General features: G+C 49.0%; 2 protein-coding genes across 3 annotated transcripts in view; both read left to right on the top strand.

The window, feature by feature from the left end:
- The window catches only part of wwc1 (WW and C2 domain containing 1), a 50023-nt gene extending 34627 nt beyond the window's left edge, over nt 1–15396 (top strand). The window contains exons 14-22 of one of the 2 annotated variants that reach the window (XM_061248634.1): nt 498–690; nt 891–1028; nt 3830–3906; nt 4866–5019; nt 5188–5352; nt 6358–6450; nt 9065–9295; nt 10611–10729; nt 11478–15396. In XM_061248634.1, coding sequence (XP_061104618.1) covers nt 498–690; nt 891–1028; nt 3830–3906; nt 4866–5019; nt 5188–5352; nt 6358–6450; nt 9065–9295; nt 10611–10729; nt 11478–11544 — 1237 coding nt within the window. In that variant the 3' untranslated portion in view covers nt 11545–15396. Of the gene's footprint in view, nt 1–497; nt 691–890; nt 1029–3829; nt 3907–4841; nt 5020–5187; nt 5353–6357; nt 6451–9064; nt 9296–10610; nt 10730–11477 lie in introns of both variants that reach the window. The other variant, XM_061248633.1, reaches the window with a different exon arrangement.
- Nucleotides 15397–15766: 370 nt separating this feature from the next.
- The window catches only part of rars1 (arginyl-tRNA synthetase 1), a 17679-nt gene continuing 10387 nt past the window's right edge, over nt 15767–23058 (top strand). Inside the window, 7 exon segments of the mRNA XM_061248640.1 lie at nt 15767–15969; nt 16861–16995; nt 17664–17852; nt 20538–20646; nt 20818–20918; nt 21338–21459; nt 22464–22584. Of these exon segments, the coding sequence (XP_061104624.1) occupies nt 15925–15969; nt 16861–16995; nt 17664–17852; nt 20538–20646; nt 20818–20918; nt 21338–21459; nt 22464–22584 (822 nt within the window). The 5' untranslated portion in view covers nt 15767–15924.

The following is a 23058-nucleotide window of genomic DNA, read 5'->3' as shown; positions in this document are numbered from 1 at the left end:
GTGTGTGTGTGTGTGTGTGTTTGTGTGTGTGTGTGTGTGTGTGCGTCTTGTGTGTGTGCAGGTGTGTGTGTGTGTGTCTGTGTGTGTGTCTGTCTGTTTGTGTGTGTGCAGGTGTCTGTCTGTGTGTGTGTATGTGTCTGTGTGTGTGTCTGTCTGTGTGTGTGTGTGTGTGTGCGTGCAGGTGTCTGTGTGTGTGTGTGTGTGTCTGTCTGTGTGTGTGTGTGTGCGTCTTGTGTGTGTGCAGGTGTGTGTGTGTGTCTGTGTGTGTGTCTGTCTGTTTGTGTGTGTGCAGGTGTCTGTGTGTGTGTCTGTCTGTGTGTGTGTGTGTGTGTGTGTGCGTGCAGGTGTCTGTGTGTGTGTGTGTGTGTGTGTGCAATTTGAGCATGCTCATACTCATATTTTAACAACATTCTGTTAAATTAACGGCAAACAATGTGATGCAAGTGGTGGACTGTGTGTTTCTGATTGGTCAGATCTGTTCTCCCGCCACTCTGCAGGTACGTGCGATTGGCCCTGCTGCCCTGCTGGGAGACGGCCCAGTGTCTGTTCCGCACCCGCCCCGCCCCCCCGCACGACCTGCTGCAGCTCAGTGAGGTGTTTGGGGTACAGGTGGCCCACAATGCACTGCGGCAGAAGACGCTGCGCGTGGATGTCTGCTTCTGCAGCCAGTCTGGCAGGGAGGAGTGCCTGGTGAGTGCTAACCGCCACACTATAGCGCTCCCTGTATGAAAAAACATACCCCTGACCCAGTATAGCACCCCCTGCAGGGAGTTACTGAGTTCAGCTTCAGCTTTGTCAGGTGAAGATCCCATGAATGGAAGTGTCAGTTGGCATTGTGTGTGTGTTTTGTTTGGGCAGGCTGGTAAATGCGTGTGTGTGTGTTTGGGCAGGCCGGAGCCCAGATCAGCCTGGCTGAGATCAGCGTGTCGGATCAGCGGAGCACTAAGTGGTACAACCTGCTGAACCGAGCGTACCTCCCTGACCTCAGCCTGGAGCTAGAGCCACAGACCTCCACCGCAGATGCCAGCGTAAGCAGGGTTTAAACATAACACACAACACATAACACAACATAACACACAACACATAACATTTGTTGTTAGCAACCAAAACCTTTTGTCTTTTTAGCGTGTATGGATACTATAATTAACCTGCTGGACACAAATTAACCTGGCACAAACCCATACAATTTGCTTTTTAACGGCGCTTGGTCATTCGAACGATATAAATGATTTGATTACGGCCAACGGCACCGAAAATTTCTGTCGCACCGTCCATTAATGGCAAAAGTCTCCCCATAGAATCGATTTATATCTTTAAAAGTTATACATTTTCTGAATCCTCATGAATTTCTCTTGGCTGCTATCGGTGATTCCGCGTGGTCTGAGAACAGTCATTTTATTACATTAAAATTCCACGTAAGCACACGTATTGTCTACAACTGATATTTCAATCAAGTTCAGCTGATATTCATATTGATTTCCGGAAATACATTTTTCGGTTGTCCTGTCGCCCACCAGGAGAACAAAAATGTAAACTGCCGGTCTCCCGTATCGTTTGTTTAAGATGCCGTTTTCAATCGCCATAGAAACGGTTTGGTTTCAACAAATGAATACGATGTGGTCTAGTCATAGTTTCCCCATACGTAGGCTACGTTAAGGGCGACAGACAGTGTCGCTAACTTTGATGTTAACATTAGGTAAATTAACATTAACTAAGACGGACACTCCATGGTTAACATCAGCTAAACTCTAGTTGAATCCTCATGAATTTCTCTTGGTTGCTATCGGTGATTCCGCGTGGTCTGAGAGTTAATTTGCTATGTAAATTACATTAAAAGGATACAACACGGTTATTTGCTACCTAAACTTAGGCCCACGCTCGAAAGCGTTGAAGTCGGACATGTCTATTGTCAAAATCCATTTAAACTATTCAAAAGTAACTGGGGACTTAGAACTTATAAGGCGTTACATACCGAGTATCCAGTGAAAATATTGACCTGGCCATCTTCCTGAATTTTGACAGTTCGAACTGCCACCAACTGTCACATCAGCGCGTGAAGTCAACCAGTCATTGACTGTTACGTTGCCATTGTTACGCCTCCGTTTTAGAAACCCGTATATGTAAACAACAGAATGTTCAGTTAAATCTGCCTGTTTTCCGGTGCCGTCGGGGTCCAGCATTTAACATTGACCGAATGCTGGTAAATGGGCGCTTAAAAGCCACAAAAACAGTCATTTTATTACATTAAAATTCCACGTAAGCACAAGTATTGTCTACAACTGATATTTCAATCAAGTTCAGCTGATATTCATATTGATTTCCGGAAATACATTTTTCGGTTGCCTGTCGCCAACCAGGAGAACAAAAATGTAAACTGCCGGTCTCCCGTATCGTTTGTTTAAGATGCCGTTTTCAATCGCCATAGAAACGGTTTGGTTTCAACAAATGAATACGATGTGGTCTAGTCATAATTTCCCCAAACGTAGGCTACGTTAAGGACGACAGACAGTGTCGCTAACTTTGATGTTAACATTAGGTAAATTAACATTAACTAAGACGGACACTCCATGGTTAACATCAGCTAAACTCTAGTTAGTGACAGGGAGTTAAGTTGTAGCAGAGTAAGTGGATGTGTATAGTTACATATGTTTCTTTCAAACATTTTAAAACCGCGTTATTTTAATGATTCATCCAGACTGTGCAGATAGTGATCGCTAAACATATCCATCCATTATCTTAACCCACTTATCCTGAACAGGGTCGCAGGGGGGCTGGAGCCTATCCCAGCATACATTGGGCAAAAGGCAGGAATACACCCTGGACAGGTCGCCAGTCCATCACAGGGCACACACACCATTCACTCACACACTCATACCCACGGGCAATTTAGACTCTCCAATCAGCCTAACCTGCATGTCTTTGGACTGTGGGAGGAAACCGGAGTACCCGGAGGAAACCCACGCAGACACGGGGAGAACATGCAAACTCCTCACAGAGAGGCCCCGGCCGACGGGGATTCAAACCCAGGACCTCCTTGCTGTGAGGCGGCAGTGCTACCCACTGCACCATCCGTGCCGCCTCGCTAAACATATTGCTAATTGATATTAACTAAATTCCAATTAGTTAGCCAGAGTCTAGCTATATTCTGCGGATGTGCACATGTATAACAGTCATACTCTTTTCTCAAAATAATAAAATAGAAATTTAAAATAAGCGCATTATTATTTGTTTGGTGAGTAGCCTTGGTATAAGTGCAATAAACCACTCCAGTTCTAAGGAAATTAACCACTTCAGGGTGGTTTTTGGTCGTGAAGGTGTTTCTTTCACGCTAGCGTCAATGCAGATCTATTTCCGGTCACGGATTTTGGGACGGCTACGGTGACCGGAATTAGATGACTTATGGATGCGACTGGGACAGGGTCAATACAGATCTATTTCCGGTCACCTTAGTTGCTAAGTAATTTGGGACGGCTAAAGTGACCAGAAAAATCTCAATATTAATCAGTGTCTATGGAAATTGTTAACTGAAATCATTTAAAGTATAGTGTCACTATCAATTGTAAAAAACAATTTAATTTCAAAAACACAATAAAAAGGTTAATGCTCACTAAAGTGTACCTACTGCTTAGTTTGCCTAGAAGCTAAATAGTATCTCGCACCGTATCAAGCCTGGTCTTGAAAACCCCCTGTGTTTCTGCCTCCACTACATGTCCTGGCAAGCTATTCCACATGCAGCCAGGGGCAGGTTTATTAATGATCTGAGGATGGGGAGGATGAGGAGGAGGAAGGTTATTTTGGTGATGGCCTTGTGGGCCTCTCTGTGTTTCAGAGCCCTCTCCCTGCAGCTGAGCCCATCGCCATGGCAACGGGCGCGGAGGGTGTGGAGGGAGCTGGGGAGCAGGATTGGTGAGGAGACCTCGCTCTGCGCCTCTAATCAGCATCCTGCATCAGTGCACCTCCACCCAATGCGATATACCCCCCGCCCCAGCCCTGCTCCCCACAAGCCTATTAACCCCCCACCCCAGCCCTGCTCCCCACAACCCAATATACCCCCCGCCCCAGCCCTGCTCCCCACAAGCCTATTAACCCCCCACCCCAGCCCTGCTCCCCACAACCCAATATACCCCCCACCCCAGCCCTGCTCCCCACAACCCTATTAACCTCCCACCCCAGCCCTGCTCCCCACAACCCAATATACCCCCCACCCCAGCCCCCATCCATCCATCCATCCATCCATCCATCCATTCATCCATCCATCCATCCATTCATCCATCCATCCATCCATCCATTATCTTAACCCGCTTATCCTGAACAGGGTCACAGGGGGGCTGGAGCCTATCCCAGCATACATTGGGCGAAAGGCAGGAATATACCCTGGATAGGTCGCCAGTCCATCGCAGGGCACACACACCATTCACTCACACACTCATACCTACGGGCAATTTAGACTCCAATCAGCCTAACGTGCATGTCTTTGGACTGTGGGAGGAAACCGGAGTACCCGGAGGAAACCCACGCAAACACGGGGAGAACATGCAAACTCCGCACAGAGAGGCCCCGGCCGACGGGGATTCGAACCCACGACCTCCTTGCTGTGAGGCGGCAGTGCTACCCACTGCGCCATCCGTGCCGCCTCCACCCCAGCCCTATATACCCCCCACCCCAGCCCTGCTCCCCACAACCCTGTATACCCCCCACCCCAGCCCCCCCCAACCCTATATACCCCCCACCCCAGCCCTGCTCCCCCCAGCCCTATATACCCCCCACCCCAGCCCCCCCCCAGCCCTATATACCCCCCACCCCACTCGCCCGCTCTCCGCTCCCTCTCTCTCTCTCTGCAGCTGTGTGTCTCTAATCGCCCTCAGGCTCGAGGGTCCTGACGGCGACGTGTTTGAGGACAGTGATGCCGAGGGAGAGGAACTTCTGGAGGAGGAGGAGGAGGAGGCCTATCCAGATGGCCAATGGGAAGCAGAGGAGGAGGTGGCCAATCAGACACCCGCAGGAATTATGAGAGAGAGGGTAAAGGCCACTTTTCTGCAAATACATCCTGGTTACTCAATTATCACTGGTGCACTTGTATGATGTGTTGATGGAGTGAGTGGGTATTTTGTTTAAACTTATTTTGCTTATTACTTGAGCACTTTTATGATGGTATTTTTGATGTAGTTCTTGGGCTTGTTATGACAGGTGAATAAGCAGACCAGTATGGAGGATTTCTCGGGGCCGGTATCTGTGGTTCGACCCAAAGAGCGGAGGGCAGCCCCCCCCCAGCAGAACCCGTTTGTGAGGGGGAACACCATCATCCGCTCCAAGACCTTCTCCCCCGGACCTCAGAGCCAGTACATCTGCAGGGTGAGGACACACACACGTGAACACGCACACATGTAAACACACATACACAGGCAAAATGCACCCAAGCACATACGGAAATACGCATACACAGGCAAAACGCTCTGAAACACAGGAAAAACGCACTGAAACATGCCCAGAACAAAACACAGGCAAAAAACACTGAAACACAGGCAAAACGCACTGAAACATGCCCAGAACAAAACACAGGCAAAAAACACTGAAACACAGACAAAACGCTCTGAAACACAGGCAAAACATACTGAAACATGCCCAGAACAAGACACAGGCAAAAAACACTGAAACACAGGCAAAACGCTCTGAAACACAGGCAAAACGCTCTGAAACACAGGCAAAACATACTGAAACATGCCCAGAACAAGACACAGGCAAAAAAACACTGAAACACAGGCAAAACGCTCTGAAACACAGGCAAAACATACTGAAACATGCCCAGAACAAGACACAGGCAAAAAACACCGAAACACTCACAAAACGCACTGAGAGACAGGCAAAACGCTCTGAAACACAGGCAAAACACTGAGAAACAGGCAAATCGCTCTGAAACACAGGCAAAACACACTGAAACATAGGCAAAACACTGAGACACAAGTATATTCATTCCCAGTGGAAGTTATGATGTTGAAACCCCCCCCCCCCACACCATTGGCTGTGGTAATTAGAACCAATTTTCAACCAATGAGCTTGCATTCTTGTACAGCTCTACAATGTTTTGGTAAATGGTTGGAATTTATATAGCACTGTACAATTGATGCTTCTCATTCACCCATTCATACACATGTATGTTACAATACATGTTTTGGTACAGAGTGTTGGTCCGTCAACATTTATTTTGAAACCTAATTCAAGGACTAGAAACGCAGGCAGAGGGTGAGTCAACCTGTCAGTGAGCCTTTTTCAATGATAGGAAGGGATTTACAATGGTCTTGTAACAATGTTTTAATGTTAAATCGTAACTCTTGTACCGTCAATATTCTCTGTTTCCAGATTAACCGCAGTGATAGCGACAGTTCCACGCTCTCAAAGAAGTCTCCGTTCGTCAGGAACTCGTCTGAGAGACGCAGCATGAGGATGAAGAGGGTAATGACACACGCACGCACACACACGCACGCACACACACACACGCACGCACACACACGCACGCACGCACACACACACACGCACGCACACACACACTCACACACACTCACACACACACACGCACGCACACACACACACGCACGCACACACACACACGTACACACTCACACACACTCACACACACACGCACTCTCACACACGTACACACTCACACACACTCACACACACACACGTACACACTCACACGCACGCACACACACACACGCACGCACACACACACACGTACACACTCACACACACACGCACGCACACACACACGTACACACTCACACACACACGTACACACTCACACACACGCACGCACACTCACACACTCACACACACACACGTACACACTCACACGCACGCACACACACACACGCACGCACACACACACACGTACACACTCACACACACACACGCACGCACACACACACGTACACACTCACACACACACGTACACACTCACACACACACACACGCACGCACGCACACTCACACACTCACACATACACACGTACACACTCACACACACACACACACACGCACGCACACACACACGCACGCACACTCACACACACACACACACACACACACACGCACGCACACTCACACGTACACACACATACACACACACGCACACACACACACGCACACACACACACGCACACACACACACATACACACTCACACACACACACACACGCACACTCACACACGTACATACACACACACACTCACACACACACACATGCACTCACACACACACGTACACACACACACACACACACACGCACGCACACACACACACGTACACACTCACACACACACACACACGCACGCACACTCACACACGTACCCACACATACACACACACACTCACACACACACACACGCACGCAGACACACACACGTACACACTTACACACACACACACACGCACGCACACTCACACACGTACACACACATACACACACACGCACGCACACACACACACGTACACATACACGCACGCACACACACATGTACACACACTCACACACGTACACACACATACACACACATACACACACACGCACGCACGCACGCACACACACGCACACACACGTACACACACGTACACACACGTACACACACATACACACACACACACACACACACAACCCTTCTGTCAGCACTCTACCCTTTTCTATGACAGTGCAGACATTCAGCAGCTGCTCTTATCCAGAGCTTCAGCATCTTTTCACCGTATCTGTTTCCTCAACTGCATATATACTGCATCAATTCAGCTTCGGTACTTTACTCAAGGGCTCAACAGTGTTGATGTGGCTCTGTGTCGATGTGGCTCTGTGTCGATGTGGCTCTGTATTGATGTGGCTCTGTGTTGGCTCTGTGCTGATGTGGCTCTGTGCTGATGTGGCTCTGTGTTGATGTGGCTCTGTGTTGATGTGGCTCTGTGTTGATGTGGCTCTGTGTCGATGTGGCTCTGTGCTGATGTGGCTCTGTGCCGATGTGGCTCTGTGTTGATGTGGCTCTGTGCTGATGTGGCTCTGTGTTGATGTGGCTCTGTGCTGATGTGGCTCTGTGTTGATGTGGCTCTGTGTTGATGTGGCTCTGTGTCGATGTGGCTCTGTGCTGATGTGGCTCTGTGCCGATGTGGCTCTGTGTTGATGTGGCTCTGTGCTGATGTGGCTCTGTGTTGATGTGGCTCTGTGTCGATGTGGCTCTGTGCCGATGTGGCTCTGTGTTGATGTGGCTCTGTGCTGATGTGGCTCTGTATTGATGTGGCTCTGTGTTGGCTCTGTGCTGATGTGGCTCTGTGTCGATGTGGCTCTGTGTTGATGTGGCTCTGTGTTGGCTCTATGCTGATGTGGCTCTGTGTTGATGTGGCTCTGTGTTGATGTGGCTCTGTGCTGATGTGGCTCTGTGCTGATGTGGCTCTGTGTTGATGTGGCTCTGTGTTGGCTCTGTGCTGATGTGGCTCTGTGCCGATGTGGCTCTGTGTTGATGTGGCTCTGTGCTGATGTGGCTCTGTGTTGATGTGGCTCTGTGTCGATGTGGCTCTGTGTTGATGTGGCTCTGTGTCGATGTGGCTCTGTGTTGATGTGGCTCTGTGTCGATGTGGCTCTGTGTTGATGTGGCTCTGTGTTGATGTGGCTCTGTGTTGATGTGGCTCTGTGTTGGCTCTGTGTTGATGTGGCTCTGTGCTGATGTGGCTCTGTGTTGGCTCTGTGTTGATGTGGCTCTGTGTTGGCTCTGTGTTGATGTGGCTCTGTGTTGGCTCTGTGTCGATGTGGCTCTGTGTTGATGTGGCTCTGTGCTGATGTGGCTCTGTGTTGATGTGGCTCTGTGTTGATGTGGCTCTGTGCTGATGTGGCTCTGTGTCGATGTGGCTCTGTGCTGATGTGGCTCTGTGTTGATGTGGCTCTGTGTTGATGTGGCTCTGTGTTGGCTCTGTGCTGATGTGGCTCTGTGCTGATGTGGCTCTGTGTTGATGTGGCTCTGTGTCGATGTGGCTCTGTGCTGATGTGGCTCTGTGTTGGCTCTGTGCTGACGTGGCTCCTCTGGTCCCCAGCCCTCTCTGCAGGTGAAGGCTCTGGATGGGCTGCTGCGGACGCCCCTGGACCTGGAGCTGGACCTGCAGGCGTGCCGGACACGGCACAGCCGCCTGGGGACGGAGCTCCGCACGCTGCGGGAGCTGAAGGAGGCGCTGGAGGGGGCGTGGTCTCAGGGCCGCAGCCGCCTCCCCTCTTGGGTGCAGGATGACGAGCGATTCGCTCTCCTGCTGCAGCACACAGAGAGACGGGTGAGCCACGCCCCTTTACAGAGTTGCAACCAGCATTACACTCATAACATGGAGATGTGCACTTCACATGACTTTGACTTGCCCTCTCTCCATTACTCAGAAATGGTTCTTATATCACTTTATCTTTCGCTGCCAGTTTTATCTTCTACCTATAATATTTTGACCCCAAAATGAAAGGCAAAAGTATTGTGAGTGATTATAATTAAAAATATATGATTTGCAAAAAAACCTATATTTTAATTGATAAGATTTTCACCAAAGTTAGAACAGCATCTCCAGTAAATGTGGCATTGATCAGAGTCCCTGCTGACGGGCGATTACTCCCTGCACACGCGCGGTTACTCCCTGCACACGCGCGGTTACTCCCTGCTCCCTGCTCCCTGCTGACGCGCGGTTACTCCCTGCTCCCTGCTCCCTGCTCCCTGCTGACGCGCGGTTACTCCCTGCTAACGCGCGGTTACTCCCTGCTCCCTGCTCCCTGCTGACGCGCGGTTACTCTCTGCTAACGCGCGGTTACTCCCTGCTCCCTGCTCCCTGCTGACGGGCGGTTACTCCCTGCTGATGGGTGGTTGCTCCCTGCTCCCTGCTGACGGGCGGTTACTCCCTGCTGACGGGCGGTTACTCCCTGCTCTCTGCTGACGGGCGGTTACTCCCTGCTCTCTGCTGACGGGCGGTTACTCCCTGCTGACGGGCGGTTACTCCCTGCTGACGGGCGGTTACTCCCTGCTCTCTGCTGACGGGCGGTTACTCCCTGCTGACGGGCGGTTACTCCCTGCTCTCTGCTGACGGGCGTTACTCCCTGCTCCCTGCTGACGGGCGGTTACTCCCTGCTCTCTGCTGACGGGCGTTACTCCCTGCTCCCTGCTGACGGGCGGTTACTCCCTGCTGACGGGCGGTTACTCCCTGCTGACGGGCGGTTACTCCCTGCTGACGCGCGGTTACTCCCTGCTGACGAGCGGTTACTCCCTGCTGACGCGCGGTTACTCCCTGCTGACGGGCGGTTACTCCCTGCTGACGGGCGGTTACTCCCTGCTGACGCGCGGTTACTCCCTGCTGACGGGCGGTTACTCCCTGCTGACGGGCGGTTACTCCCTGCTGACGGGCGGTTACTCCCTGCTGACGCGCGGTTACTCCCTGCTGACGGGCGGTTACTCCCTGCTGACGGGCGGTTACTCCCTGCTGACGCGCGGTTACTCCCTGCTGACGGGCGGTTACTCCCTGCTGACGGGCGGTTACTCCCTGCTGACGGGCGGTTACTCCCTGCTGACGGGCGGTTACTCCCTGCTCCCTGCTGACGGGCGGTTACTCCCTGCAGACGGAGGAGGAGCAGCAACAGGAGCGGCGGGTGGAGCGCATGATGCGCGCGGCCGCCAGAGATGTTCACAAGATCCGCCGCCAGAGCAGGACGGAGGAGCCCCAGGTGCAGTCCTTCAGGTGAGTCCCCACATCGCCCCCTACAGGTGCAGTCCTTCAGGTGAGTCCCCACATCCCCCCTACAGGTGCAGTCCTTCAGGTGAGTCCCCACATCCCCCCTCCAGGTGCAGTCCTTCAGGTAAGTCCCCACATCGCCCCCTCCAGGTGCAGTCCTTCAGGTGAGTCCCCACATCCCCCCTCCAGGTGCAGTCCTTCAGGTAAGTCCCCACATCGCCCCCTACAGGTGCAGTCCTTCAGGTGAGTCCCCACATCGCCCCCTACAGGTGCAGTCCTTCAGGTGAGTCCCCACATCCCCCCTCCAGGTGCAGTCCTTCAGGTGAGTCCCCACATCCCCCCTACAGGTGCAGTCCTTCAGGTGAGTCCCCACATCCCCCCTCCAGGTGCAGTCCTTCAGGTGAGTCCCCACATCGCCCCCTACAGGTGCAGTCCTTCAGGTGAGTCCCCACATCGCCCCCTACAGGTGCAGTCCTTCAGGTAAGTCCCCACATCGCCCCCTACAGGTGCAGCCCTTCAGGTAAGTCCCCACATCCCCCCTCCAGGTGCAGTCCTTCAGGTGAGTCCCCACATCCCCCCTACAGGTGCAGTCCTTCAGGTGAGTCCCCACATCCCCCCTACAGGTGCAGTCCTTCAGGTGAGTCCCCACATCGCCCCCTACAGGCCCGGCTGTCTCTGACACGTTGAAGCAGGCCGCTCTGTGTCATCGTGCTCTCAGGTGATTTCATTCTGACGCTCGTGTGTTTGTCTCCAGAGAGAAGATGGCCTTCTTCACTCGAGCAAAGATCAACATTCCTGACCTCCCAGCCGACGACGTGTAGGACACCTGCAGTGTTCTCCGGGCTTAGCTGCTCCCTCTGGTGGTATTATGAAGAAACGGGAGAAAGAACTCTCTGTAAATTAGGAAAAACACCACATTTGAAAACACTGGGTTATAGATTTGAGTTGCTAATCTGTATATTTTTTTAAATGACCTTTATTTTCATCATTGTAGCATTATTTTACTGTTTCTAATTATTGTACTTTGTTCGATGTAATATGTGCTCGTGTATTTCGCAGAGACACACCAGCGTATGTGAAATATGAGAATAACTGGTGAAATGTTGTTATGCTGGTAAGCGGAAGGAACCGCTCTACAATGTGAACAGGGAAACCTGTACTTACGGCACGAGGCTGTTGCCTGGGCACCAGCAGCTGCTCCAGTGTGAAAAGGAATCACCATGAGTTCAGCTGTTCTGTGGCCGGATAAATATGGCATTACACATGTAAGAGTTTCACCAGCACACATGTGTGCGTGACATTGCACATGTAAGAGTTTCACCAGCACACACGTGTGCGTGACATTGCACATGTAAGAATTTCACCAGCACACACATGTGCGTGGCATTGCACATGTAAGAGTTTCACTCCAACAGACACGTGTGTGTAATAGTAGTGAATAGTGGCAGCACATACACACACACACACACACACACACACACTCACACACACACACGCTCACACACACACACACACACACACACACACACACACACACACACACACATACACACACGCTCAGCTCTGCATGGGAGCTGCACACTCCTCAGGTAGAACAGAGCAGCTTGTGCACTTTACCCTTGATCCCTCTCTGATTATCCCACTCATTCCCCAAAAGCACAGCCACAATTCTACTCTACAACCCCAAAGGCACAGCCACAATTCTACTCTACAACCCCAAAAGCACAGCCACAATTCTACTCTACAACCCCAAAAGCACAGCCACAATTCTACTCTACAACCCCAAAGGCACAGCCACAATTCTACTCTACAACCCCAAAAGCACAGCCACAATTCTACTCTACAACCCCAAAGGCACAGCCACAATTCTACTCTACAACCCCAAAAGCACAGTCACAATTCTACTCTACAACCCCAAAAGCACAGTCACAATTCTACTCTACAACCCCAAAAGCACAGTCACAATTCTACTCTACAACCCCAAAAGCACAGTCACAATTCTACTCTACAAACCCCAAAAGCTTATCCACCCAGTTTGTAAGGCTGGCTGGTTGTAAGGACGGGGTGTTCTTAATATTCTGCTCCAGCAAGAAGAGGATACTGCTGAGCTGTAAAATGATATTATTATTATTATTATTATTATTATCTTTTAACAAACGTCTATGGTCCCTCAGAGTGCTCGCTGCTGCCCTTCATGGATGAATGATGTTATGTTAAAAAGATCGACCTGGATACAGGATCTGTGTTGTGGCAGTTAAACTGGAATGTTCTTCTGGGATACTCAAGCACCAGAGATGTGCAGATTGATGCAGTCGACACCATTCCCACTTTGTGAGCCGTTCCCACTCCGGAAGCATGTATGACCATACAAATGGACAGAAAACTGAATCTTTGAAGATTTATCTGCCATTAATTGTCCTCATATCTTTTTAACACTAATGCACGCTGTCGGTGCACTGTATGGACATAATCAGTTAGAGCACTGCGATCACTTATTTTTGTGAATCTGATTTACGTGTGACCATTGAATAAGACGTTTGAGTGTTTTTTGCTTTTCTCTAATTAATGAATGCGCTTCCTCTCCTCTGAAGGTGCTCACAGACCCTGTTAATGCCACAGCTGACACTGTGTTTGTGTCCTGTATCGCAGAACTCGTAAAATCTCAAATGATAATCACCATGACCCCCCGCACACCCCTGTTCCACCCCCTCCTCCCCCCTCGTCCCCCTGTTCCTCCTGCCCTCCATACTGGCCCATTACTGCAGCTAACCCAGAGGTGAGCAGATCTGTTTGTGGAGAATGTTCAGGTAAACGCTGTCCCACAATCCCCAGGGGCAGAGAGCTGTTATCAGCTGACCATCTTTGCTGCATATGTCACCTCGCTGAGTTGCTTGGCAACTGGCTCAACAGAGACACCCAAATCTGCTCCTGTGGGATCCGTTCCCCTACAGCCAGGAGACACAAGCTCTGCTGCCTTCCCTTCTGGAAAACTAGCCTTGTGGATAAGGTGCTTGTGTCTATAGCCTATATCCTATAGCCTAGTGGCTAAGGTGCTTGTGTCTATAGCCTATAGCCTAGTGGCTAAGGTGCTTGTGTCTATAGCCTGTAGCCTAGTGGCTAAGGTGCTTGTGTCTATAGCCTATAGCCTAGTGGCTAAGGTGCTTGTGTCTATAGCCTAGAGGCTAAGGTGCATGTGTCTATAGCCTAGTGGCTTAGGTGCTTGTGTCTATAGCCTAGAGGTTATGGTGCTTGTGTCTGTAGCCTAGAGGCTAAGGTGCTTGTGTCTATAGCCTAGAGGTTAAGGTGCTTGTGTCTGTAGCCTATAGCCCAGTGGCTAAGGTGCTTGTGTCTGTAGCCTATAGTCAATGTAATTATAGATTTGAGCCCTGTGCTTTTGTCACCAAAAGTCCTTCTGTTCCTCTCTCAAAGGGCAACACAGAACTGGCCCATTCCCAGGCTGGAGTAACACACTTACATACTACACTATTGGGCAAAAACACATCAGATCCACACTACACTGATAACTGATACGATACAGTGTGTGTGCGTGTGTTTGGTTTGTCTGTCCGTATGATACGATACAGTGTGTGTGCATGTGTTTGGTTTGTCTGTGTCCATATGTGTGTGTGCATGTGTGTGTGTCTTACTGGTCTTGTTCCCAATCTAAAGTATTGCACTTTGAGATTTCCCCTGAAGAAGGTGCACCTCACTGTGCCAGAAACCTTACGAATGCATGTTCTTTTCTTCACAAATCTTAACTTGTCATTTTATGCCTTTTTAGAGGATAAACAATATGGTATAAAAGCATTGACCCTGTGCTGACTAAGGGCTGTACCATTGTAGGCAGATATTCTTTTTCAAGAATATTAAACTTATTTCTACGTTAAAACAGAAGTGAGTATGGTTATCCTCATAGAATCCAGTATGTATTCTTTTTTTTTTTTTTTTCCAGTACAAAGTCTGGGCATATTGTTTTTAGTCTAGTGTTAACTGGGGACTTTTATTCTGGTGGTACTGGGAATTCAATGTGTATATAAAGTCTTACATTAGGACTTTAGAGATAGAGAATGTATATGAAGCATGAATACATGTGATTAATGAAAAATGTATTGATTGAGTAGGCGCTCTGTAATGCTGAATCTATGTAACGCTCAGCCTGTTTGTCGTTGATGAAACACGCAGGTGCGGTCACACAGGTGTGGTCACGCAGGTGCGGTCACACAGGTGTGGTCACGCAGGTGCGGTCACACAGGTGTGGTCACGCAGGTGCGGTCACACAGGTGCGGTCACACAGGTGCGATCACGCAGGTGCGGTCACACAGGTGCGGTCACACAGGTGTACATGTCCCGTCGTGTCGTCACTGTCATGCAGTCCGCCATTTTGATTGTTTGTTTTGAAGTTGAAGTATTTTTTTGTTGTTTGATTTTTGAGTCTTGTATTAAGAGATGGTAATGAGCTGATCTTTACAGCACCATGGCTTGTGCAACTCGGCATGTATTTATTGCACTTTGTGATTTGGGTGTACTTTCTGTTTCTCTTTTCTCATGAGACTCCAAGCTGTGAATTTAACATTTGACACTGCTATGTGGACCAGCATTGTAAATATTTCACTAGCAACAAGAACATGTTTTGTAGTTTCACAACAAATATATGAAGTGTTTTTTTTCTTCTACGTTGTCTGTGTCTGCATTCTTGTGTTTCTCAATGCCTTGTTTCATTTGTGATTTCGATTGTGAAAGCATTTAATATCCTTCTATGCCAAAGGTGATTTCCCTTAAAACGATTGTATATTACGTATAACGTATATTACGTATATTATGTATTATTGTGTAAAACCAAGATGGAATTTTAGGCTGAAACTCTTGTTGCACATATTTTAAAGGGGGTCACTGAATAGGTAGATTCTAATGTAGATGAAAGTTCACTGTTGAAATGCTGACTAATATTGATCCTAAAACCGCAAATTGTTTTTGTAAACGGATACATACAGTACAGATTTCGTCCACATGGGGGGCGTGAAAGAAACTGGGGATAGGGTTTGCCACAGCGGTACTCTTGGCTTTCGACTGGTTGCGTCTCTTCGGCTGCCGGTTCAGAAAGTGTACCAGGAAGTCACTCTATTCACCCGCGTGTCCTGTATGAGCTGAAATATTACACTGTTAGTTTAATAACCAAACGACCACAGTGTTCCAGTTGGAAAATGGGGGATCCAGCGGCTGAGTATGCATCCAGGATTGAACAGCAGGTCAGTCAGCGGGTTCAAAGTGTTGGTATTCACAAACCTCCGTGGTTTCACTTAGGCTAGCTGATGTAATGCGATGCATCTATTCCATCACATCAGCTAGCTAGCCTAGCTGTTTAACTTGGGTACTGCAGCAAGTTTGCAAGACCTAGTTAGCAAGATGGCAGTCTAGTTACATTGCTACCTTTGCTTTGACTTGGCTAATTTTACTTTAACGGCGAAATTGGATGTCATCTGTTTTGGCAGCTAACACATCCCACACACTAACATAGAAAGCGAACGCTCGTTAATTTGGTAAGATGTTCACCAATTTTGATGCTGAGCAAGGGATTGCGCAGGCTGTTACCTGACTACTGAAGTGCCTTTGCTCTGGCTAGCTAGCTTTCTTTCTTTTTTTTTGCGATTAGTTAACGTAACTAACGATAACGAGCTAACTAGTTAGTATGGTAACGGCTTAAGTAAATTGCATTTGCCCGGTTGATGTTTAACCCCGTCAATAATCCACTTTCAGGTAGACTTGCTTGGAAATAAATCTTATCACTGTGGCAAGCAGACTAGTGTTAACTACATGGCTAGCATATCATTCATTTAATTCCAGTTTCGTTTGATAGAAAGGAGGGGTGGTCTAGTGAAGTCGCCTGACTTCCAGTAAGCCTGCCGTTTCTAGTAATAGGCGTTACAGGTCTACACGTCAGTTTTATTACTGATGCCCTAACGATATATAATCGTTGGAGCCTTGTTAACTTCACGACGCCCATACGCCTCAGTCACAAATATAGACGGACCGAATAAAATCTAGTTTGTACACTGCGCGTAGGCTGGTGATTTTATGCATCCACAAAAAGTTGTTTTCATTGACGGCTTGGCTGCGGGACCTGCTTCGACTCTTCCCAGGAGAGAGAAATAAAGCGCCTCGCGGCTGAAATAGAGAAACTGAAGAATCCGGAGACTCTTGGAGTTTCATCCCAACTCGACGAGCTCCGGGAAGAGAATACCAGACTAAAGTACCGCCTGAACATCCTAAAGAGAGTGAGTGCTATCAGTCCATTAGTATCTCATCCATGTTTAGTCCATTATCTTACCTTGTATTTTATTTGCTATCTTATTATCTATTTTATGACCTTGTTTTATATATCCCCACCCACCCATGCTGCTTTTATCTTATTTTTTGTTTGTGTGGAGAGGGGAGTTGATGTGTTGTGGGTGTGATGTGTTGTGGAGAGGGGAGTTGATGTGTTGTGGTTGTGGAGAAGGGAGTTGATGTGTTGTGGTTGTGGAGAGGGGAGTTGATGTGATGTGTTGTGGAGAGGGGAGTTGATGTGATGTGTTGTGGAATGGGGAGTTGATGTGTTGTGGGTGTGGAGAGGGGAGTTGATGTGTTGTGGTTGTGGAGAGGGGAGTTGATGTGTTGTGGTTGTGGAGAGGGGAGTTGATGTGATGTGTTGTGGAATGGGGAGTTGATGAGTTGTGGTTGTGGAGAGGGGAGTTGATGTGTTGTGGTTGTGGAGAAGGGAGTTGATGAGTTGTGGTTGTGGAGAGGGGAGTTGATGTGTTGTGGGTGTGATGTGTTGTGGAGAGGGGAGTTGATGTGTTCTGGGTGTGGAGAGGGGTGTTGATGAGCTGTGGGTGTGGAAAGGGGAGTTGATGTGTTCTGGGTGTGGAGAGGGGAGTTGATGTGTTGTGGTTGTGTCTGTCAGAGCTTACAGGAAGAGAGGAGCGAGTGCAGCAAGACCATGATCAACATTAACCAGCGCCTGCAGGAAATCTTCGGGAATGCCATCGGGAACGCCTTCCCAGACTTGGAAAACCCGCCCCTCACTGTCTCACCCAATCAGCAGGCCAAATTTGGGGATTACCAGTGCAACAGTGCCATGGCGATGGCTCAGGTGAGGCACCTGCCCGGCACTTCTTTTAAAGCTCAAACCTTGATCAGTTTATCAGTCGTTGAATCAGTCGTTTTGCTGGGGCTAAAACTGCACCAGCCCTTTTTGGATTAGATTGCACGCCCATGTTTTAAGGTTTAAGGACAGATCTGAGAACTTATGTAGACTGAATGATGGATTTACATTGTACTGAATTTCTGACCAAATGTTGTTTCCTTGTGGACATTTTCCTTTATGTTCATTTGGGCCTTTAGTTTTTATGTTAATAACGTTGATCAAATCAAACTTCAAACTATTTATAAACACATTTTCTGATGTGGGTGCAACTCAATGTGCTGTACATAAAAAGAAAACAACAGACAGAAACAAACAGGGTGATCAAAAGATACCAAAAAAAGATAAATATTTGGGCAAACGGCAGCAGTAGTAAAAGTGGCACAAGAACAAGCACAGCAGACAAAACACAGAGCAGACAAAACAAGCACAGCAGACAAAACACAGAGCAGGCAAAACAAGCACAGCAGACAAAACACAGAGCAGGCAAAACAAGCACAGCAGACAAAACACAGAGCAGACAAAACAAGCACAGCAGACAAAACAAGCACAGCAGACAAAACACAGAGCAGACAAAACAAGCACAGCAGATGAACAAGGTTGGATAAATATTGTTGGAGAATCTTCTGGAGATTCTCCAACAATATTTGGCAGCCAGATAGCATTGCATTACAGTCATCTAACTTAGTTGTAACAAGAGCATGGATCACTTGCTCTGCACCCCCTGCTGATGAAAAGTGCCTAATTTTAGGCATGTTCTGTTACTGAAAGAAAGCCACTGTGTATATCTTTTTATGCGTCTGTCAAAAGTTAGGTCTGGATCAATGGTAACACCAAGGTCTTTTACTACAATATTTGATTTAACAAACAACCATCAAAGACACATTTTCTCCCTTTTTTCTGGCTTTTCTGAGATCAGAAGTAGAAAGTTAGAAAGCATCCAAGCTTTTAAAAATACAATCCAAGTCTCTAACCGACAGATCAGTAGTGCTTCACCAGGTTTCATTGAGATGTATATCTGTGTATCGTCCGTATAGCAGTGAAACTCTACGTTGTGTGCCTGAATAATACTGCCAAGGGTTAAAGAGAAGAGTAAAGGTCCTAGCACTGAACCTTGTGCAAGACAACATTTCATCACAGAGTAGCTGGACTCTTCTTGCATTAACAAACCGTTTCCTGTCATACACGTATGATCTAAACGAGCCGGGTGCCTGTCCATGAAGGAACAGCACAGTTCTGCCGTCTGTCCAATAGCATCTCATGGTTTATTGTCTCAAAAGCTGAAGCCAAGTAGTACAAGAACTGAGACAGAGTTACAGTCAGCTGACAGTAACAGGTCATTAGTAACTTTAACAAGGGCTGTTTCAGTGCTATGGCCTGGTCTAAATCCTGATCTTGACATTACATTACACAACATTACATCCACATTTCATTACATTACATCCACATTACACTACATGACATTAATGGCATTTGGCAGACTCTTATTCAGAGCGATGTACAACAAAGTGCAAAGTGCATACCCATAACCAGGGATAAGTGCGCTGAAAGACCCTAGAGGGAAGTACAATTTCAACTGCTACCTGCACAACAAAGATATAATATAATATAATATTTAAATCATAATAGCACAACACACAAATGTATGAACAAACCGCTTACCTAGCCAAAGACTGCTTACATTTACATTTGACATTTTAGTCATTTGGCAGACTCTTTTAATCCAAAGCGACTTACACGTGCAAACTTACCTAGCCAAACTAAACATCCTAATACACAAGTAAATATCACAGAAAGACAACAATTAAGGTTTACAGGGAGGTAGGGAGGGACAGGGAGAGGTGCGTCTTCAGTTTGTGCTTGAAGGTGGGAAGAGATTCTACTGTTCTGACCTCCACGGGGAGTTCGTTCCACCACCGTGGAGCCAGAACTGCCAGTAGTCGTGAGCGTGAGGTGGAGGTTCAGAGAGGGGGAGCCGCCCAAGCGGCCTGTGCACATAGAGTTCTGGCAGGGGTGTAGGGTCTGATGAAGAGGTCTGGCAGGCGTGTAGTGTCTGATGAAGAGGTCTGGCAGGCGTGTAGGCTCTGATGAAGAGGTCTGGCAGGGGTGTAGGGTCTGATGAAGAGGTCTGGCAGGCGTGTAGGGTCTGATGAAGAGGTCTGGCAGGCGTGTAGGGTCTGATGAAGAGGTCTGGCAGGCGTGTAGGGTCTGATGAAGAGGTCTGGCAGGCGTGTAGGCTCTGATGAAGAGGTCTGGCAGGGGTGTAGGGTCTGATGAAGAGGTCTGGCAGGGGTGTAGGGTCTGATGAAGAGGTCTGGCAGGGGTGTAGGGTCTGATGAAGAGGTCTGGCAGGCGTGTAGGGTCTGATGAAGAGGTCTGGCAGGGGTGTAGGGTCTGATGAAGAGGTCTGGCAGGCGTGTAGGGTCTGATGAAGAGGTCTGGCAGGGGTGTAGGCTCTGATGAAGAGGTCTGGCAGGCGTGTAGGCTCTGAGGAAGAGGTCTGGCAGGCGTGTAGGGTCTGATGAAGAGGTCTGGCAGGCGTGTAGGGTCTGATGAAGAGGTCTGGCAGGCGTGTAGGGTCTGATGAAGAGGTATAGATCTCTGGAGAGTGAAGAACGGTGTCACGCGTTTCAGATGATGAAGACCAAGGGCCTGAAGATTAGCCCGCGAGACATCGCAGTGAAGATCATTGAGAACATTCCAGACAACAACCTCATCGAGAAGATGGAGATTGCTGGACCAGGTCTGTTTATATTTGTAAAAAAATATTAATGTAGAGAACTCTTCTGTTGTGGCTGTCTCTTGTCTCAGGAGACACAGTAGACTGTTACTCCTGCACTCAGTACTAACCACTGAGTTGCTGGGAATTTTGCTGCAGAACATTGAAGGATATGTGGTGTTCTTTGAATTGAAGGATTCATCAATGTTCACCTGAAGAAGGCCTTTGTTTCCAAACTTCTGACCAACCTGTTGGTGAATGGAGTTCAGCCTCCCCCCCTGGAATCAAAGAAAAGGGTACGATATTATTTTTCATAATTTAATTTGTTATTTAGTTGATGCTTTTATCCAAAGCTCACTTGATCAGACTAAGCAGGGGAAATCCCCCCTGGAGCAATGTGGGGTTAAGGGCCTTGCTCAAGGGCCCAACAGCTGCATTGACCTTGTGGTGACACTGGCGCTTGAACCACCAATCTTCCAGGTCCCAGTTAAGCACCTTAGTCACTAGGAATTTTAGAATTGTTTACATTAAAATATTTAATGCAGACTTTGCACTTGTGCAATATTTCAAGAATGCTGGCCGTTTGGTTGAGGAACGCTGTCTTGTGATTGGCAGGTTTGGTTGAGGAACGCTGTTATGATTGGCAGATTTGAGTCAGGAATGCTGTGTTATGATTGGCAGATTTGAGTCAGGAATGCTGTGTTGTGATTGGCAGGTGGTGGTGGATTTCTCCTCGCCCAACATCGCTAAAGAGATGCACGTGGGCCACCTGCGCTCTACCATCATCGGGGACAGCATGTGCCGGCTCTTCGAGTTCCTGGGCTACGATGTTCTCAGGTCCGCACACTCCCTGCACACACCCTGCACACTCCCTGTACGCACCCTGCACACTCCCTGCACACACCCTGCACACACCCTGCACACACCTGCACACTCCCTGTACGCACCCTGCACACTCCCTGCACACTCCCTGCACACTCCCTGCACACACCCTGCACACTCCCTGCACACTCCCTGCACACATCCTGCACACACCCTGCACACACCTGCACACACCCTGCACACACCTGCACACACCCTGCACACACCTGCACACTCCCTGCACACTCCCTGCACACTCCCTGCACACTCCCTGCACACACCCTGCACACACCCTGCACACACCCGGCTCACACCCTGCACACTCCCTGCACACTCCCTGCACACTCCCTGCACACACCCTGCACACACCCTGCACACACCTGCACACACCCTGCACACACCCTGCACACACCCTGCACACACCCTGCACACTCCCTGCACACTCCCTGCACACTCCCTGTACACACCCTGCACACACCTGCACACACCCTGCACACACCCTGCACACACCCTGCACACACCCTGCACACACCGCCACATTCCTGATAACGTGATCATTCAGGCTATGCACACAGGCTGATTCAGGTTCTAATTCAGTATGTATACAGGGTCTGATTCAGGGACTGATTCAGGAGAACACGGGGACTGATTCAGGAGCACACAGGGACAGATTCAGAAGCACACAGGGACTGATTCAGAAGCACACAGGGTCTGATTCAGGAGAACACGGGGTCTGATTCAGGAGCACACAGGGACTGATTCAGGAGAACACAGGGTCTGATTCAGGAGCACACAGGGACTGATTCAGGGACTGATTCAGGAGCACACAGGGTCTGATTCAGGAGCACACAGGGACTGATTCAGGAGCACACGGGGTCTTTCTGTATTTATGCAGCTACAGACTGGTCTTCTGTGAGAAGGGCTTTCTCTGACTCCCAGCAGTGGAATGGTGGTAATTCCCTGATGTGTCCCTCTCTCAGGTTGAATCATGTGGGGGATTGGGGAACGCAGTTCGGAATGCTGATTGCGCACCTCCAGGACCGTTTCCCCAACTACCTGACTGTGTCCCCGCCCATCAGCGACCTCCAGGCCTTCTACAAGGTGAGTGAGCCCAGCCCAGGGGCATTGTGGGCTCTGTAGTTCAGTTTGAGCAGCACACCATGGGGCATTATGGGCTCTGTAGTTCAGTTTGAGCAGCACACCCTGGGGCATTATGGGCTCTGTAGTTCAGTTTGAGCAGCACACCCTGGGGCATTATGGGATCTGGAGTTCAGTTTGAGCAGTGTGCACAGGGGCATTATGGGATCTGGAGTTCAGTTTAAGCAGCGTACCCTGGGGCATTATGGGATCTGGAGTTCAGTTTGAGCAGCACACCCTGGGGCATTATGGGCTCTGTAGTTCAGTTTGAACAGCACACCCTGGGGCATTATGGGATCTGGAGTTCAGTTTGAACAGCACACCCTGGGGCATTGTGGGATCAGGAGTTCAGTTTGAGCAGTGTGCACAGGGGCATTATGGGATCTGGAGTTCAGTTTAAGCAGCGTACCCTGGGGCATTATGGGATCTGGAGTTCAG

Source organism: Conger conger, chromosome 7, assembly GCF_963514075.1.
Source record: "Conger conger chromosome 7, fConCon1.1, whole genome shotgun sequence".
Lineage (NCBI taxonomy): Eukaryota > Metazoa > Chordata > Actinopteri > Anguilliformes > Congridae > Conger > Conger conger.
This window is presented reverse-complemented; position numbering and strand designations above follow the sequence as displayed.